Source organism: Leptosomus discolor, chromosome 6, assembly GCF_034619465.1.
Source record: "Leptosomus discolor isolate bLepDis1 chromosome 6, bLepDis1.hap2, whole genome shotgun sequence".
NCBI classification, from domain to species: domain Eukaryota; kingdom Metazoa; phylum Chordata; class Aves; order Leptosomiformes; family Leptosomidae; genus Leptosomus; species Leptosomus discolor.
Genome location: NC_141396.1, coordinates 33,618,155 through 33,637,917, shown reverse-complemented (window position 1 = coordinate 33,637,917; position 19,763 = coordinate 33,618,155). Strand labels below are relative to the sequence as shown.

The 19,763-nt window shown below is 40.8% G+C and overlaps 1 protein-coding gene across 4 annotated transcripts in view; it reads left to right on the top strand.

The window, feature by feature from the left end:
• ANK3 (ankyrin 3) overlaps window positions 1–19,763 on the top strand; it is a 204,023-nt gene that overhangs the window by 151,012 nt on the left and 33,248 nt on the right. For all 4 annotated transcript variants that reach the window (XM_086466594.1, XM_086466593.1, XM_086466592.1 and 1 more), the window contains 9 exons: window positions 1,848–2,002; window positions 10,297–10,508; window positions 12,310–12,517; window positions 13,057–13,153; window positions 14,364–14,592; window positions 15,196–15,321; window positions 16,065–16,187; window positions 16,692–16,718; window positions 18,453–18,534. In XM_086466594.1, coding sequence (XP_086322720.1) covers window positions 1,848–2,002; window positions 10,297–10,508; window positions 12,310–12,517; window positions 13,057–13,153; window positions 14,364–14,592; window positions 15,196–15,321; window positions 16,065–16,187; window positions 16,692–16,718; window positions 18,453–18,534 — 1,259 coding nt within the window. The remainder of the gene's footprint in view (window positions 1–1,847; window positions 2,003–10,296; window positions 10,509–12,309; window positions 12,518–13,056; window positions 13,154–14,363; window positions 14,593–15,195; window positions 15,322–16,064; window positions 16,188–16,691; window positions 16,719–18,452; window positions 18,535–19,763) is intronic.

Sequence of the window (19,763 nt, the reverse complement as noted above, 5' to 3'; positions counted from 1 at the left end):
ATGAAAGATTATTTAGAAAAAATGTCATTGACTGAATGACTTCATTCAACAAGGTTGGAGAAATACTAATCTTTTCAACCTGCAAAAGGCATCTTGTTGAAATAAATTTATAAACCAAGTATGCTACCCAGAGGAACTGCAGTGTGTAGTCTAAAAATGTAAGAATGTTTCTGTGTATTTTTGATTGTTGTTTTCAAACCATATTGTGAAATTTATTGCATTAGGTTCTCAAAATATTGGTGAGTGTTTGGTGTTCCAAACCTGTTCAATACCTTCTCACTGAGTATTCTTGTTAAATGTCATGCACAAAATTGTGTGGTTTCTAAATATTTACAGAGACAGTATCTGAAATATTAGCCTGCAAAGTTTGTACTATAGTGTTAGTATTCAGTTTGTACTCTTTTTTGAACTAGAGAGTAAATATCTTAAGCAATGTATTTGAATTTTAAGTATTTACTTGCTGTGTGCAATGGGAGACAGCAGCTACATTCCTATTTCTTGTTAAAGGACCTGAGTTTAGAGTGATAGTCTGGGTGTTCTTAAAAGCATCTAAAATATGTATTAATTAAACTGTCTTTCTCTATTTTCATGAGAAAAATATACTATATAAGCTTTCTTCCTTGGTATTTAATGTGAAAACTGGACTTCCAACTAGTTTGTTTTTCCTCATGATGGCTGTTGTGATTTCCATGCTCAAGTAATTGATTGGTTAATACACCCAACACCTACCAGGTGTAGAGTACTATGGAAGTGCTGCATACTTCTCCCATCATGTGATGCTACTTTTAACTGAGTTATTACAAAGCAGTGAAATCCTTTACAACCTCTGTAGGAAAATAATGATACTGTCTATTTAAATGTCTTAAAGCTGCATAATCCATATCCACACCATATCACGGTGTGATTTCAGTCGGTTTGTCTTAGCATACTTTAAAATGCATATCCTGCCTGTGAAGTGTTTGGCAAAAGTGTCTGTTTTGTTAAGGAATGGCACATGAAGTGAATGGTGGTTTCTGTCGGTTGTTCACAGTAACTGTTCAGTAATGCACTTGCAGTCGTTTGTTGAAGGTACATTGTCTGGTGACACAGGTGTATTATTAACCACCTCCTCATTCCCTCTGCTCCCCCTCAAAATGTTTGATAGTAACTAATATAAATGTGGTTGTGATGTTGCTTAACTCGGAGAAATCCATTCTGAAAGGATCTAAACATTCCCCAGGGATGTTTGCAGTGCAGATGTTGCAGCTGTGATTTTGGGCATGAGAACCAGAAAGTGGAGCTAATGAGAAACCACCTCATAATGTTTCACAGGAGCTGCATCAACAGAGAGCTTTGAAAAGTTTGAGACATAGTTTGAAGTTTAAAACCTACATGCATGCACGGTTCCTGCTGCAGTCAATAGCTGTTGCACGCATTTGGGTAGCTGGACTGTTTCTGAACTGACTTTGCCCCTTTAAATCCATTGAGCCAAATCCAAATTTTGCTTATGCTAATGCCAATTAAAAGTCATCAGTGCTATGTGTGCTGGAGGCAGGTTGGATCACCTACATCCGGGGATAAATGAGCAGGGAGAACTCTCCTTAGCAAAAGTTGTCACTATTTTTTCATGTAAGCAGCTGTTTCAGAATATTTACATTAAAAATGAGTTATATATGAATATTTTCAAGTTATCTCTTAATTATAGTTTAAATGATAAAGGATTGTGCAGCTTTGGCAATTTTAAAAACATTTTTACCATAAAAGTGCTTTAAAATTACTGTAGTTTTCTTAAGGACTTAAAGCCCATAGGAAATGAAGGGCAGTGAGGTGATACAGGATTAAAAATAATACGATTCCTTTTTCTCTAGCCCTGTCATAGTGGAAATCCCGCATTTTGGATCAATGCGAGGAAAGGAAAGAGAACTAATCGTACTTCGAAGTGAAAATGGTGAAACGTGGAAGGAGCACCAGTATGACAGCAAACATGAAGACTTAACTGAAATACTCAATGGCATGGATGAAGGTAAACATTTTCTTAAAGCTTTAGCAAGCCTTACCTTTGTGCAGGCTTGCTAACATGAGCAGGCTAAAGCAACCTAGAGTAAAACAGTGCAGAGGATGTCTGACTTTGGGGAATACAGTGTGTGTTACGTGTTAAACTAATGGAAAGAGTGTATAGATAAATTGTTCAGCAGTGGCCTGGAGACATCCTGAAATGAGTGGTAAGTTTTGGTCTGAAGTCTTGCCAAGTTTAAGCAAAGTTGCACAGTTGCTTTACAGCATGAAGTGAGAATAACATCGCAGCTGGAGGTAAGCATGTTTCTGCTGCTCAGGCAGAGTGACATGGTCATTCCAAAGCAACAATGAAATATAAATATCAGTTATATTAGACTTTCCCTCAGATGCAGGCCTCAGCCCATAGATCGTTCTTCTTTGAAACAGTATTGTTAGAGGTTGCCTCCCACAAATACACAACCTGCCTTCCTGATGCCCATCTGGGAAGTCTGGCTCCTTTGTTTTGCTTGGATGTTGCTATTTATGTGAGAGTCCCTTAAGATGAGAGGACTCAGCTGTACACAGTTCATCAGAAGATGCCGTGACATCCAGACACATGGTGGGCAAAGCCAGGCTGAGGCTGTGGTGATCCCTTGGCACCACTGCTTTCTTTTCATAGCAAATATTTTTTCAATAGTTGTGCTGATAAGCCATTGCTTGAGCTCTTTGCATTTGAGTGTTGTCTTGGTTTGAAAGACAGGTGTCTGGGGAGGAAGGCAGGAACCTCCCTTGAAATGGAAAGTGCAACCCCCTTCCCTCCAAATTATTATAATTTTGAAATTAACAGGCCTTCAGGCAAAGATATGGGGAATAGGAATAACAATTCTTTACTAATATATATATATATATATAAAAAACACAAGGCAGGAAAAAAAAAAACAACCCACTGGTTTACACTGTCAGAGTCAGAAATACAACCTGACACCCTGTTAGGGTGGCAGTAGCAGTCCGATAAGATGGTGGCTGCAGTCCTCCTGAAGCGATGGGTGTAGCTCTGTTGAAGCAGCGATCAGGTAAAAGAGTCTGGTCTTCCTCCGAAGGTCCAGTGGTAGGTAGGTAGCTCTTGTCCTCTGCAACTCCAGTGGGGGGAAAAGCTCCTCTGGGAATCCAGTGGAAGAAGGCTGCTAGGGTGTTCGAAATCTCAGTTTTTATTTAGCATGGAATGCTTGGCTCCTTCCCCCCGGGCGGAGCATCTCACAATGGGATGGGGAGTCGTGAGGCAGTTCCTTGCTGGGCCGTTAACAGGGGATAGTCCAGGAGCGAGTTATCGATGGGTCAGGCGATAAGGCATTGTTGTGCCCATTGACAGGAGATAGTCCAGAGGGGGGAGGCAGGGAGCACCGCCCCACCTGGTCTCAACAGCTCCTGAAGATGGTAATAGAATACTTTTTTTTTTTTTTTTTTTCCCTTTTGGCACATTTTACACTGTAGCCTAGGACAAGTGTAAATGAAATAGCTTGTGGTTTGGAATTTGGTTTTCTGTAAGGGTTTGTCCACAGGATTTTCTCTAGATAACCTGCTGCAGAAAGTCGCAGTGTGGTGGGGTGCAAGCTGCAGGGAAGCGCTTTCATTATCAGCAAAAGCATTTGAAGCAAATGATCATCAGGCTGTGGATGGCAGCCATGAGAGGTATCTGTGAGCAGGCTCTGCCTTTTATCTTGGCCTCGCCTTGCTCAAAGAGGGCAGCCTCAGCAAAAGTCATGCTTTGAGAACATGGGAAGGAGAGTGGTGCTACTCTGAGGGGCTCCTTAGATGTCTGAGATTTATCATTTTTACTGGTTTCCTGGTCATCTGGAATGGGAACAGCAGGATGGTCTTGTGTAGTATTTTCACTTCAAAGTACTAGAACTGCACATGAGCTTGTAAAAATACAGAGCAACAGCAAAGATCTGCTTGTTATGTGGTGATCTATTGTAGCCATTTATTTTGAAATAAATATAATAGAACCGATCAAGTAGTAGGGCAGAAACACTGCAAATGTTGGGTCAGTGGGTTTGGAAAAATACAATAAACCTCATTACAGAGGTACACAGAAGAGTACATAAAAGCAGTGGAACAGGCAAGAGAGTGAGCATGGCCCAGGATAGCAATGCTTGGGGAAGAATTGCTTCAGGATCGAAGGCAGTAGTTGCAGCCTTTCTGAAAGAAAAATCTCACCACCACCCCCTCCTTCTCTGCCCACTAGCAGGAGATAGGAAGTAATGATTTGGCATTTGGGTGAAGTATCTGTGCCTTGTCAGTGGTGAGGTAGTCAGAACTGATCAGCAGCTTGCTTATTTGCTTCGTGCGCTTTCCAAACTGAGCTTAGTTCAATTTTGGCATAGGAAATCTGGGCACAAGAACACTGTTCTAAAGTGCTGCAACTTGCATCACTTATGAAAGAGCTCTCCAGAGGTGCTATATGGATAAATTCACATTTTACAGAGAAGAGAGCTCAATAAATAAAAACGGTTTGAGAGAGGTGAGCATGAAGCCCTCAGTACTTAGAGCCTAAAATAATAGGCTTTGCAGTTTGGAGCCAGATTGTAACTTTCTGATCTATTGAGGGTTTCAGGTAGCTCATCCCTTCTGGGGAACTGCTGTTCGAGGTTAGCAGGTATATGTACAGCCAGTGGATCGCAGAAAGTGAAATATTTGGCATCTTAAAAGCCAAGCTGCAGAAATGCCTTTTACCAATCCAGGCAATCACTTATGAGAGGGAAAGGAGAAAAGGTACTGCAGACACACCCAGAGCATTGTGTTGGTTAGTTGTTCAGTTCATTTTAGCTTAATCCTTCTCTAGTTGGGAAAACAAAACAAAACCCTGCATTAAAATAGTACAAGGGTCTTGGCAAAATTCTTCTCCAGTTAAATTACACCTTTCTGTGTGAAAGGTCTTCCAAGGAACGACATAAAATACAAATTTGTAGAATTAAAAGCGGTTTGTTTTTTTTCATCTGAACTTTTACTGATTTGTTACAAAATACCACAATTAGACTTGGCTCTGAAGGAGTATCTTGTAAGTGGTATCTTGGATGTTGTCTACCTCGACTTCAGCAAGACTTTTTTGACACTGTCTCCCATCACATCCTCGCAGGTAAGCTTAGGAAGCGTAGGTTGGATGAGTGGACAATGAGGAGGATTGAGAACTGGTTGAATGACAGAGCCCAGAGGGTTGTGATCAGCAGTGCAGAGTCCAGCTGGAGGCCTGTGGCTAGCAGTGTTCCCCAGGGGTCAGTACTGGATCTGCTCTTGTTTAACATATTCATCAATAACCTGGGTGAAAGGACAGGGTGCACCCTCAGCAAGTTTGCTGATGGCACAAAACTGGGAGGAGTGGCTGACACACCATCAGGCTGTGCTGCCATTCAGTGAGACCTGGACAGGCTGGAGAGCTGGGCAGAGAGGAACCTAATATGGTTCAACAAGGGCAAGTGTAGGGTCCTGCACCTGGGGAGGAATAACCCCGTGCACCGGCACAGGCTGGGGCTGACCTGCTGGAGGGCAGCTCTGTGGAGAAGGACCTGGGAGTTCTGGTGCACGGCAAGTTAGCCATGAGCCAGCAACGTGCCCTTGTGGCCAAAAAGGCCAGTGATCTCCTGGGGTGCATTAAGGAGAGTGTGGCCAGCAGATTGAGGGAAGTTCTCCTTCCCCTCTACTCTGCCCTGGTGAGGCCTCATCTGGAGCACTGTGTCCAGTTCTGGGCCCCCCAGTTCAAGAGAGACAGGGATCTACTGGACAGAGTCCAGCGGAAGGCTACGAAGATGATGAGGGGACTCGAGCATCTGTCTTACGAGGAAAGGCTGAGAGACCTGGGTCTGTTTAGCCTGGAGAAGACTCTCTGAGAGGGGACCTTTTCAATGCTTATAAATATCCAAAGGGCAGGTGTCAAGAGGATGGGGCCAGGCTCTTTTCAGTGGTGCCCAGTGACAGGACAAGAGGCAACAGGCACGAACTGGAGCACAGGAAGTTCCGCCTCTGCGTGAGGAAAAAATTCTGTACTCTGAGGGTGGCAGAGCACTGAAACAGGTTGCCTGGGGAGGTTGTGGAGTCTCCTTCTCTTCTTTCCTATCTGTATAGTGAAGGAGGGCAATTAGACTTTCATTCCAAGCTCCTTAATATGCTGAGTTTGCAGTTTGCTTCTCTGTTTTGTTTTTCCTGGTTTGCTCTTCCACGTAGCTAGCTGGGATGAGAGTGAGGACATCTTTACTCCCCGCCCTCCATGGGGACTGCTGAAGACTTGCCTGTTCTTTACTGGAAGCAGCACCATCTGCTGGAAAACCTGGTCTCAGGCTCAAAATAACCCAGAGCAGGAGGCAACACTTCAGGGCACTAAATGCAGGATTAAATATTAACAGAACTTTGCTTTTATTATCATTAAAGGAAAATGAACTGTGATGTAAAGAGTCAGTTTTTCTTTGGTGCCGTCAGGTTTCTGCTTAAATAGTTTTTATTCTAAAGATAGTGCTGTACTTAGGCAAATCCAGGGCTCAGGGAATACAGGGAACTTGTCATTTTTAGGAAAAGGTGCGGTTTGGTTCCAAATACAAGGGTAGCAATTCACAGCTCTTGGCCATATTACACTTATTTAAACTTGAATCAAGTAAAATATATACTTTTTATTTTATTTTTATTTATTAGGAAGAAGCTCTCTGTCTTGTAATTGGTAAATAGGTTGTGTTTTCAGCCAGGCTTCTTTTAGGTATAACTTGTGTTTGCTTTTTGCATTCCTGCACCCTTTACAGGTACCTGTAGACAAATTGTGGGCATTAATGCACACACCGGGGTAATTAATCTTTTGACAGGCATTTGCAAACTGGTGAGTGAGCCAAGAATTGCAAATATTTGTGGCTTCAATATCCTTGCAGCTGCACAGTGTGGTCTCAGATGGAAAGCAGGAGTTTTTATGTAACTGCTTCTTTGAATCTGTAGCTCAAACCAGAGTGTGACCTTGTTTATACTTGAAGTTTAAAATACCACCATAAATCACTCTGCAGTGATTTTTGCCACATCTCCAAGAAAAGTTTTTTAAACATACTGCTGTTAAACTTTGCGGTGTGAATGGCAAAGTAAGAGACTGCACAAAAAGAGACAGAAGAGCACATAAAGGACATTGCCTTATTTGAGTATGAGACCTCCTTGTGACACTGGGAGCATCTAGTTATGTAAGTGAAGCTGGGAGGGTGGGTGTAGTTACCAGCGTTTTTAAGACAAGTCTCACTGCCCTCAGCTTCTCCTTGCCCCTCCCCATGTGCTCTTCCTGCCTCCATCCATCTCTTGTACTTTTCTCCATATAAGCACTGCCTCCTGGGTGCCACACTTTTAGTCCAACAATTTCTTAATGGGCACACTTCTGTATGGGGGAACCTGGTATCCTATGCTCGTCCCACCTTTCAGTCTCTACACAGTGACAAGGTCAGCTCTGCTCTAGCTGGTACTGCAGGAGGGTTGCAAAACACAGAGAGCTGTTCAGTCTGCTAAGTACATGTGAGATTTTTTTTCAGTGCTAGCAAAACTGGTTTTAAGGCCCTGATAAGGGAAATCAGGTACCAGATCGCACAAAGACACCTTGAAGCTCATGAAACAGCCAGGTGTTCTGCAACTTCTGTTATTCTGTTTCCAGTCAGAAGACATTTGCCCGATGTTACTTAATCTGAAAGTAAAAAAGAAGGGAATTAGACGTGGGATGAATTTGATCCACAACTGCCTCTCATGTGACAGAACTGGTGTGATTGCTTGCATTGACCTGAGCCACCCTACATGAGTTCTTTCTCTGACCTTGGAGGACATGGCTGGTTTTCTCTTCTGCTGTCCAAGAACCTTAGTGTAATGCTTATGTGGCAGTGTGGACTTACAGGGTGGGGAGGAGTGATCTTCCTTTCCTTCTCTCCATCTCATCTCTCCTCCATCATTCCCACTAGCCACCTTAGGATAAGTGTACCATTCACTTGGGTGGCAGGGAAGACATATATGCAGAGAGTATCCACAATAGCTTTCTCTTGACTTACTAAAACTTAATGGCCATAGGTGTTCTTTGGGCTGTTAGCACAAATCTGGAGGACAGTGACATCGGGAGACTCTTCCCAATTTTGCCACTAACCTTTCTGCTTTACCTCTCCCTGCTTTGCCATCCCTATGTGTAAGATGAGGTGTGTGGCATACTTCTCTGCAGTTAAACCCCGACCCAACCAACCAACCAAAAAAATCCTTCGAGGTTCTTACTTGAAACACTTGTCAGCAACTGAGGAAAATAGTAATGATGATAGCTCTTTCTGTAAGATGCATGAGGTGCGTTCAGGAAATGTGACCTCTTCCAGGACTAGTTTCCCTGTCTCATTAATTCTGTCATGCTAACGCTGCATTTCTCATGGCAGTCAGAGAGGCGGTTTCATTGCTCATCATAATTTTTTTTTCCCATTAGAGGGCCACTTCATATAGAAGCTTACATATGTATTATTCAAACATAGCGTCCCTATATATAGTCCAACTCCTCTCCATGCCTGGTGGTTGTTCTGCCACTCTAATCTTCTCATCTTCCTCCTCAGAGTGCCTGCCAGGCTGAAAGGATTTTGAAATGTTCTCATATAAAAAACTAATTTTCTACTTCAGGAGATTTTTAATTATCCTTCATCTCTGTGAGCATTTTACAGTGAATTTAGTCTCTAGCAATAAACAGGAGAATGCATAGGATTTACCAGTCAAGATTATATCTGCCTGGGAGTTTAAGAATCCAGTTTCTCTCCTGCACAAGCCATTGCTTCCAGAGGCTGCAGGCAGAATACCTAATTCATTAGAGGGCTTCAGATATCAATCTATTAGTCAAAGTAAATGGAAACTGACATTATGATAAGAAATTATGCTCTTCTGGTAGATAGATATGATCCACAGCAACACTCTGCAATTAATCCAAATTACCTGCTGAAAATTTTAAAACAGAAAACTGACATTTTACCAAATTTATATTCTAATTCTTTTGGAGCTGTGATTGAGCTTACATGTTCAGAGAAGGAAAATGTCTCAGTCACATAAAGAATTTTACAAGTATCTTTTGTCTTGTTACCATTTCTGGTCCTCCTGCTTTCTCTTGCTGCATCTGATAGAAATGTCATCTTTTGAGGAACAAACTTTCTTCTTTAGAAATGTGGTGCCCTTTTTAAGGACGAGAATGAGAGTGGAAACTTATAGAGTGCTGGAATGAAACCCAATTACAATAGCTAAAAAGGATGAGTAAAAGAAATTAGAGGAGAAATGCATGACAGTTGTGTAATTATCTCAATTTGTGAATAGTGTTTATATCACAGGTATTTCACTAGTGCATATACACACACACACACACATAGTTGCATAATTAGTTATACTTATGACATATCACAATTTTCCTCAGTGCATATATGTCTATGTCATTTACTTAGTTAACATGGGTTGATACTCCATGCACCTTTCTGGGCCCTGGTGACCCTGTGAGCTGGGAATGTGGCTGAGAGCACTAATTGCTGGTGACCCATTTCTGTTCCAGTTGTCTCTGAGGATGCATTAAGTTTCTTTTCGAACTGGGGTGCACAATGCAGTCATTTTGGGACAGATACCTGAATGGCTGAAAGCCTGATGTGGGAAGGGATCCTTGCTATGGTTTCATTGGTAGTGCTGGCAGACAGTGCTCTGTCACATCCACAGTTTACCGGAGAGCTCAGTGTCGGTCAGGATTATATGGATGCCAGTCTTGGAGGTAACTTTCTCAAGTGCCTTAGCTGGGCAAACTCTGGATTACACAGTTGGAGTGAAGTTACATAGTTCATGAACTGACTGTGATATCCTGTAGTTTTCTGCATGTTGGAACTGTGTGAGGGAAGAGGCTGGAAATAATAGCTTTTGAAGGTGAGCACAGAAAGATCTGTGCACTTGTGTGCTTCCAGATATGGATGAGAGAGGAAAGAAGCTTGACTGTCTTCCTCAGACTTCCTTGTACTTCCATGCTGTGGTACAAACCTGCCATCCTACAGCAGCTGCTGCTGCAGAGAATGTCACACCATAGTGCTTAGGTGTCCTGGCAGATCTGTGTGTCCAGTGCTGTTGGTGCTCTTTGTCAAGATTTATGCAAAAGTTCACAGAGCAAACCAGAGCTTGATAATTAATAGCACTGAATATTTTTTTTCTCTTGTGGTAAATAAAAAAAAAAACTTCTCAAGGATTTTAAGGCATATTCAAAACCTCACACTCACAGATGTGTCTAGTATGAACTTGGGCAGCTAATGCCTGAATGTTTTAACTGTCTTCTCCCACCAGAGCTGGACAGCGTGGAGGAGTTAGAGAAGAAGCGTGTCTGCAGGATCGTCACAAAGGATTTCCCTCAGTACTTTGCGGTGGTTTCACGAATCAAGCAGGAGAGTAACCAAATCGGCCCAGAGGGTGGGGTGCTGAGCAGCACAACAGTGCCACGTGTCCAGGCGTCCTTCCCTGAGGGTGCTCTAACCAAAAGAATCCGTGTGGGGCTCCAGGTAAAGGTGCCCTTGTGTTCATATCCACAGTGTCTATGAATGCATTGTTGGTCTTAATGCACGGGGATTGCAGCTAAGAAGTCTGCTGCCCCTTGGTAGTGGGTTGCAAGGCAGGTAGTATTCACACCTGAGATCTGAATTGGCATGTGTCTGCCTGGGCACCCTCTCTGCCTCTGAGTGCCCCCTGGTGCAGGTGATGCACAATTCTCCCTGTGGCAAAAGCCTAGCTCCCCTTTTATCACCACTTTGAGTATTGCTTAGCATCTGAAGAATGGAGAGAAAAGCAAAGACCTGGAGCCACAGCAGCCTCAGTGATATTGTCTGCCATCTTCCTGTTGAGCAGCTATGAGCTGCACAGCCACTGTGCAGTCCCAGCCTCCTGTGGCAAAGTAGCAGCTTGTGATTGGTATCACTGAGCTGCCCTTTGCCATAGGAATGTATTTGGTAAGGATTTCGTGCAGCTGTTTGCCAGCTGTTACTGGTCAAAGACCTCCCATGTACGTCTGTTGTAGCTTAGGACGTTCACCATTGGTGTTTCTGGTGGTGGGTGGAATCTGGGAAGAGCAAATATCTTAAACTCTCCTTAAACAAACTGCACAGAAAGCGAAGAAGTATTCTGTAGGTGGTATCTTTTTCTTTGAGTTCTGTTAATTATCACTTAAAATTACTTAATAACCTGGCAAGTCTGATGGGTTCACGAAATAGGGATGCTGTTTTGGATTCCACTGCTTGGAATTCACACTGGAACATTTCTATTGATGATATTTCACATCTAAAGATTATTAATCTTGAGAAAATGGAAGCTCTGATACTATACAGCTGCCTTTCCAGAGCACTCTAGTGTGAAGGAAGTACGATGTCTCCTTATACAGTGTTGTGACTGCTGAGGTTGCGATGTAGCTACATATTCTATGCATATCAGTACATTGCACAGTTTGAATAATGCAGCAAGTCACAGGTCAGCCTGATTGAAACAGACTTGAAAGTTTAAGGAAAAAAAAAAAAGGAAAAAAGGCAAATGGATGCAAAACCCTGTTTCCCATAAGATGTCAGTTGCTTTTGAGTTCAGGTTTTATGTGACAAAGACTACAAAAATTCTATAGCGTTTCTTCCCATATTGGCTATTTTACCTTTCTTCCCATATAAACTTAGGAAACTTTTCAAGGCACAAAATGGAGGTAGAAAGTCTGAAATTTGCTTGTAGCTCTTCTATAGCTTAATGCATTCTGTATGAATTTGACCCAAACAAGTATTTTTTTCCTAATAATCAATAGTGGAATAGCATAGGAAGCACTGAGTACAGAGGTAATTCGGAGTACACAGTGTTCCTCAAGGGTATGGATTTGTGTTTGGCAGAGAGGTGAGAATTGTTCAGCATCTCCAAGACAGAGGGTTTAGTCCTCACTTCTCAAGTGCAAAATAGGCTTCTTTTTGCATTTTGAAATTGTATTTAGTATCACCCATCACTGTAAATTAAAACCAAAACCAAACGTGCTTTGAAAAACTCTCAGCAAATGCTGCAGGCAACCTTCTGAGATTTATAGTTTTGCTCTACATGTTAGCTATTAAGAAATCAGAAGTGGGTTGTTGAGAAAAATACTGAGCATGAATTGTACTAATAATCACCCTGGAGAGCTATAGGAGAAGGCTGCCTGGGAAAAAAAAAAAAAAAAAAAAAAAAAAAAAAGGAAGAAAATTCCTCAGAAAATAAAAGGAAAATTAAATTGTCCTTTGGAAAACAGTTCTGCATGTCTATAATCAATTTGTGGCTCTAGTTTAAAAACTTCCCCTGTGTTGACAGGCTCAGCCGGTTCCAGAGGAGATTGTCAAAAAAATCCTTGGAAACAAAGCAACTTTCAGCCCCATTGTCACTGTGGAGCCAAGAAGAAGAAAATTTCATAAGCCAATAACCATGACAATTCCTGTGCCACCTCCATCAGGAGAAGGTGTAACCAATGGGTACAAAGGAGACACAACACCCAGCCTTCGACTTTTATGTAGCATTACAGGTTAGAGAAAATCATGCTCTTTGCAAAGGTTTCTGTGATAGCAGTGCCTCATAACTGTACAACTCATGTTTTCCGGTAAGGGAACATTGGTGTGCTTGATCCAGAAGAGTTCAGATCAGTTCTCCTGAGCAAAGCCAGCTGAGGTCATTTGAAAGGCTCTTGCTGATTCCCTGGGCTTTGAATCTGGTCTTATGCCATTGTAAAAGAATTCTGCCAACAGATATTAAATGCTATTTTATATTTAGCCAGTATGAAGAATTTCAGCCTTGGCTATTAAATATGATTGTTAGTAAATGTAGTCTGCAGAAATAATTCTGTCCTAGCTGATATCAAGGAGGGGTTTGCTATTGACCTATAGGTAGGTACTTTGCTTACATCAGCATTGTTTTCTGGTGTGTGTAGCTCAGCTATTGGAGAACATTATTATCTAGGTACTCTTTTTATGTGTGAAGCAAAATAACTTAAGATAGGCATATTCTTATGTAGTCTGTATATGTTTGATCTTTGAAAGAAAATCTCCATGGTTTCTATTTATGTAGGAGGTACTTCACCTGCTCAGTGGGAGGATATCACAGGCACCACTCCGCTGACATTTTCAAATGACTGTGTCTCATTCACAACCAATGTTTCAGCCAGGTATGATAACGGAGCTTGCCAAATGCACCTAGGGAGTATTTTCACTTGATTAACAAAGTGCATAGTTGTGGGGTTGGTTTTTGGCTTTCTGTAAGTCTTTTGCAAGACTGATGAAACAGTAATGGACCAAATGCTTCTTTGTCACTATGTATCAGCATCCCACACACCCAGGCTTGCACATGAGGCTTTGTCCTGGCCTTTTCTGCTGCGGTGATGTCTCCTAGCAGTCACAAATGCTGTTCTCTAAAGGCTGGGGTGCCACGCAGGGGTTTGTTTTTCTGGAAACAGTGATAGAAAGGGAAAGTTTAAAATGCTTATTCAGTAAAAAAATGGGTGTTCTAATAAAAACATACTTGTTTAAAAAGTTAAAGGCATTAATTTTCTGGCTATGGGCTTTTTAGTTGAAAAGTATGTAAAATTACTCTTACAAAAATACCGTTTGCCAAAAAATCATGGTTTGAAATGAATTTTGGTGGATTTAGTGGACTGACTTGCTGACTGGAGGCATTCAACAGGATCTGTACAAATCATGCATTGTAGTGGAGAAAATTCATGGTATGCCGGGTAAAGAGTTTGTTATTCAGTACATAACACTTGCACCTATAAAAAGCTTTATATAGAAAGAGAATTGCTGAAAGAACCAAATGGATCAGTGCTGAAATACTGTGGATAAAATTCATACAAACTACAAATTAAAATACTTATATCAAAATTGTCATCAAACTCTTAATCATAAGGTGAGAAAATAATATAACATCTATCTTTCTGGGAAACTTCACTGTGTATATATTCGGTTTCAACCTATATGGGAGATGTGATTTTGCTGTATGTATGTGTTATAAAGGAGGTTGCTTTAGCAAATCAAATGTACGGTGAAGCATCAGCACATTATGTATACGTGGTGTGTGATCACAAGAAATACAATTTCCCTGCTTTGGCTTCGAATGAAGCTTAAAATAGGCAGGTTTATGAGCTACCAGTTTGAGAAGGGTCAAATAAGTATATCAACATTTAATTGCCAGGTATTCCCATTTTTGGATGGTTAAAGCTCCACTGAAAGTAGAAGGAAAATTTCAGCTTTGGGAAGTCTGCAAGGACAGTATGCGTGCAAAATGGCCAAGGATCACAGGAGATGGTTTCTCTTTAAAGGCTGAAGCAATGTTTGAGCATAATGAAAGTTTGATTTAATGGTTTGCTTTTTCCCACTCAGATTTTGGCTTGCAGACTGCCATCAGGTACTAGAGACTGTTGGGCTGGCGACACAGCTTTATAGAGAACTAATATGTGTTCCTTATATGGCAAAGTTCGTGATATTTGCCAAAATGAATGACCCTGTGGAATCCAATTTGCGTTGCTTCTGCATGACTGATGACAAAGTGGACAAAACTTTGGAGCAACAAGAGAACTTTGAAGAAGTTGCAAGAAGCAAAGACATTGAGGTATATTTCTTACTCATAGCTGGCTTCCTCCTTGTAAATGGACAGTGTGCTTTCCAAGTGGCAACAGGTCCTGCAAAAGCCAGTGTAAGCCTGGTTAAACAAAGGTTCTCAGTAAGGCTGTGTCAAAAAAAAATTCTTGAAAGGAGGCCAAAAAAGGACAAGGCAGGGGGAGCATGAGGACCCATCTCCGAATGGATGCCCCAGGCCAGTCTGCAGTGGGTTTTGCATGTGCTGCTGTCAAGTAGCCCTGGTCGGGCTTTGCAGACGGCTGACCTGGAATTCCTTTTCATTGGCCATACAGACACACAGTCATGAGTAGGCTGTTTTGTGGTGAAATTCAAGTCAGCAACACACTGTTTCTTGAAGGAAATATACACATTCTTGCTCCAGAAAAGCCACTTGTAGCTTGCTGTTTCCCAAACTGCCTGCACTCGTAATACCTTTCCATAATGCACGGTGATTTTCTGATTTGTTGTTGAATTTAGTCTGAGTGGGGACTTGTGCAAAACTCAGGAACTATGATGGGAAAAATCGTGATATACTTATGTGTATGGATCTACTATGAAAAGAAGTTTTCTTGACTTTTATTTATTTCTTTAATAGGTTCTGGAAGGAAAACCTATTTACGTTGATTGCTATGGAAATCTGGCCCCTTTGACTAAAGGAGGACAGCAGCTTGTTTTTAATTTTTATGCTTTCAAAGAAAATAGACTGCCATTCTCTATCAAGGTAAAAGCAAAACAAGCCAAATAATTCTGCTGATATCCCCCCCCCGTGATAACACTTTTTCAGCCTGATAGGACTAAAGTGCCCCGAGGATGTAAGTGTCATTGTTTAGTATGTGAATAACATGGAGAGGGTGCTTTGCATGAAGCCACCAAAGAGCTGGGACCAGAATACCCATGATATGGATTCACAGCCTTTTATTAAAACCATATCTCAAGTTAGACCTCCAGAATATTACCAGTAGATCACTGTTTCCCAGGGACTAAGCAAAGGAGATGCATTCAATAACATACTGTACAGCAGAACATCCTTGAAAAAGTGTGTGCAGACTATTCATCTCTGAATTGCCGTGAATGGATGCTCACTTTCCTTAGCCTTATCATATCTGCTGTGTAAAAGAAGTTTTGAACTATTCTGGTGAGCCCAAGTGCAAAACGTGGCAGAAAAAATGAAGGTGAGCAGGAAGTGTCTCTTGGTAATATCCCAGTATGAAACTGCCTGGTTGGACTTACTCAATATCTTGTCTTGCACGAACTTACAATCAGAGAGCTTCAGGCTGATCTAACTCTTTCATAGTAACACCTTTTCTCCCTCAACTCCTCGGGCTGAGCTCCAGCTCAGTGACATTGGACTTTACTCTTTAGATAGCTTCCTGTGGAAAGAAACTCTTGAGAAATCTCCAGAGACGTCCTCTAAGTGTCTGAATTACTACATATTACTACACTGTGCTAAAATTTATTTTCTAGGTAAGAGACACCAGCCAGGAACCTTGTGGTCGATTATCATTTTTGAAAGAACCAAAGACTACAAAAGGACTACCACAAACAGCCATTTGCAACTTGAATATCACTCTGCCGGCACACAAAAAGGTATTTGTTAGGAAAAGTAAACATTTTCCTCAGGGTTGGTTTGGTTTTATTTTTGCTCCTTTAGTAGTTTGATTTGTTTTTTGTTTTGGTTTGTTTTTTTTTCCTGCTAGTAATAAAGAAATTCTATGAAATGCCAGTAATGAGAATGCTTTGGCATATGATAAAGACTTTTAAAATTTATGTTCTATTGGTTTCCTGTATGTAGAACGCTTTTAAAGTCTCTTGTTAGTGTGGTGTCAAGTTCCTATAATTTTTATGATTCTGTTTACAGCTCATGCTTCAGCCTGCAAGTCATAGGTTTATGCTTTCAGTAATGTCACGTGTTGATTTGCATTGGATGTAAGATTTTTTTTTTCTTTTCTGTTGACATTTTGGATTTGCTTTGCCTTATAAATCAGCTTGCATTTTGTGCTCCCAATTTGGTCCTTTTCATATCCTGATATTCTTTTCCCTGCTGTCCATTATAATATTCCTTGTCTCTGCAATGCATCTTGGGACCAAAAGGAAACAGAGTCAGATCAAGATGATGAGGTAATATAAACACTGTCTTCTGTTTTTATTTCCTTCAGATTTAGTGAAGAAAAGTAATATGTTATAGAAAAACCAAACAACTAGTTTTAACTATGGCACTGAAATGATACCTACAAAATAACCATATCCTCAGCGTCTGATAGTTTGTTGCAAAACAGTAGAAGTATGCAAACATGGAAAAAACGGAATTATGTGTTATGAAATTAATCCAAGCATTGTATAATAGCAGTCTAAAATTTAACTCAATTTCTTCTGAAAAAGAGATAATTATAAAATTCAGACCAAATCCATTTTTTGCAAAATCAGGAAGAGTTCAGTGGATATGATTTTACTTCTTGGCGTAATACTGCCAGTGCTTTAGTAACTTGCATTTCTGAGAAGGAAAGAAGTATTGCTGTGGCCACAATAGTGGCTTATAATATTTTAGTTCTGAAAATAGACTGGATTCTTCTGAAAAGGCAAAATAGCCAAGAACAATTTCTAAATATTGTGTACAAATTTATTTTCAAGTAAATCTCAGATATTTGCAGCTTAAAAATCCACTGTTTGCTGGAAACTGCAACAATAGATTGTCAGGAAATTGAGTGGATTTTACTCATTAGGAGTAGTAATAAATGAGATCACCTTATAAAAGAAACTACATGGATGTATCCTGTTTACTTAGCAGCAAAGTTTTCTTCTCTTCCTGGTGTCAAATAAATAGCAGTAGGCACCTGCTGATTAAAATAATAATTAAAAAAAACCAACACCAAAACACTCCTTACATGTTAAAAAATAATAGCAACCACATCACTTTGTCTCCACAGTATTTGTTCCCGGTGAGCTATTATATAGCTATAACAATAGTTTTCTTTCTAAACAAACTATATTTTTAGCCACATAATCAACTGAGCTGATCTCTGAAGGACTTTTAATATCTAAGACATCATGCTAGCAGCTATGCCACTGAACGCAGCAACTTAGGATGCAATTTATTGGTTAACAGTAGTAGTCTGCTTTCTAATCTTCATCTTTGCATTTTGTGCCTATTAAAAAAATCCTCTCCCATGCCTTTTTTGTCCTTAATGTATTCACTTTAAAGCCAGTGTACATTGTGGTGTATGTGCTTTCAGGACAAATTAATTTGGGGAGAAATACTTGATTGGTCTAAGTTGTACTCTTATGAATGTTTTATGTCTGTATCTGTAGTCTTTTGTGTTGATCTCCTGTTTCTAGCCAAAGGTGGTTTATTTTACAGAGAATGAATAATATCATACCATTTCCAGTAGTGTGAAGCAGTTTATTAAATGATAATGGGATAATATAGTATTGAGATCCTTTAAGGCAGGATCATGAGCTGTCATCTGCTATCTAAGCTCTCATAAGCAGAGATGTTGTGAGCAGGAATGAAACCATGGGGTCGTCTCTCAGGGTTGCAGTCCCTTCCCTGCTTGCTCCAGGAGCGAGGTCATTCACAGCAAGTTTCTGCCACCTCCAATAGCCATGCTCCCTGCCTCACAGTGCCTGACACATTACATGGCAGACAGGAACGGAGACCAGCTCTGTCCATTCCCTGCCTGCTTGCCCAAATTTGGCTTCAGCGTGCCTTCCTGAAGCTGAACGGAAACATCCGTTCTCCCTTGTGGGGATGTCTACTGAAAAATGCAGCCCATCATGCTGAGGTTTGATGATTGTTCTGTTCAAATGGGGGACAGCGATACTAAAGGCACTAAACAGTATTATGTTTTGTTGCAGATGGAGAAAGCTGACCGGCGCCAGAACTTTGTCTCCCTTGCTTTACGTAAGCGCTACAGCTATCTGACTGAGCCTGGAATGAGTGAGTTGCTCTTACCAAAGTACTAAACCATATAGACATGATTTTTCATAAGAAGAGACATTTTTTCTATAAACATTGTATTTGGTGTCACTGGAAAAAAAAGAAAAAAGAAAAAAACCCCACCTATCTAAAACAAAACTCTTGGATGGTCTGTGAACTCTTGTGTTGTGAGAGCTTGAAGAATCCTGACTGGCAAATGACATTAAGTCATTAAGTTAGTTAACTAAAAATATAACAATTTTTTAAAATGCCATGTAGCTCTAGAGTAGGAGGATTGCAAATTGTTTTCAAAAGAGTATGTTCCTCTTCCTTTTGAAAGATTAGAGAGAGCTGCTATAGAAGGGAATGTTATGTGTAAGTTCAGCATGGCTGGAGAATGCCATTCAGATAAGCGCTTAAATGTTTAGATGCTTAGCCAAAATGGACTCTCTCATGTTTTATATTTCCCCTCTTCTTTCTCTCCTCCTTCCCTTTTTTTCCTCTGTTTCCTGCAGATGCTTTTTATTCCCTGGCGCCACACATTGCTTCCTCTTAAACTTATGTTCCTCTTGACCAGACCTGTCATTCCTTTCCTTACCTGTTTAAGACAAAATGTACTTGGCTTAGCTTTTCTTCCCTCACCTCTCCTGTCCGACGTTGACTGCTATTGTTCCCTGTTCCCAGGCTTTTTCTTGCCTTTTTTTCCCCTTGTGACTTCTTGGTTGCTACCCTGCAACAGACCCTTTGATATAATTCCATAAAATCCGTAGACAAACTTCATCGGGTCTTGGGATTTCCCACTGGATGGCTGCTGTTTAATTATCCTGTAAGATCTGTGGCTTCTTTGGATCAGATGTGCTCCAGAATACATTACACTTCTCAGGCCTGGAAGAAGACTTCAAGCATATAACATCTGAAGAAGCTATCAGATCTGCTGAGACATCTTGATGGACTGTTAAGGTATCGTCAAAGGCTTGATGGGAGCTGAGAGAGGGAAAAGGAAGTTTCTTGAAAGGAGTTTGATGACTATGTATATTGTTTATAATCAGTTTTTCAGGCCTCACTGGAAGAAAGAAAGAAAGAAAAAGAAAAAGTAGTTTTATTTATTCACCAAAGGTCCATTAAGTCTCGTTTGCAAAAAGTTGGAGGGGAGAAAATCTAAACCCACTTAAGCTGTACTTTAAAAAAAAAAAAAAAAAAAAAAGGGTTAACACAGTAGAAGTTCCTGATCATTCTGTAACTATTCTATC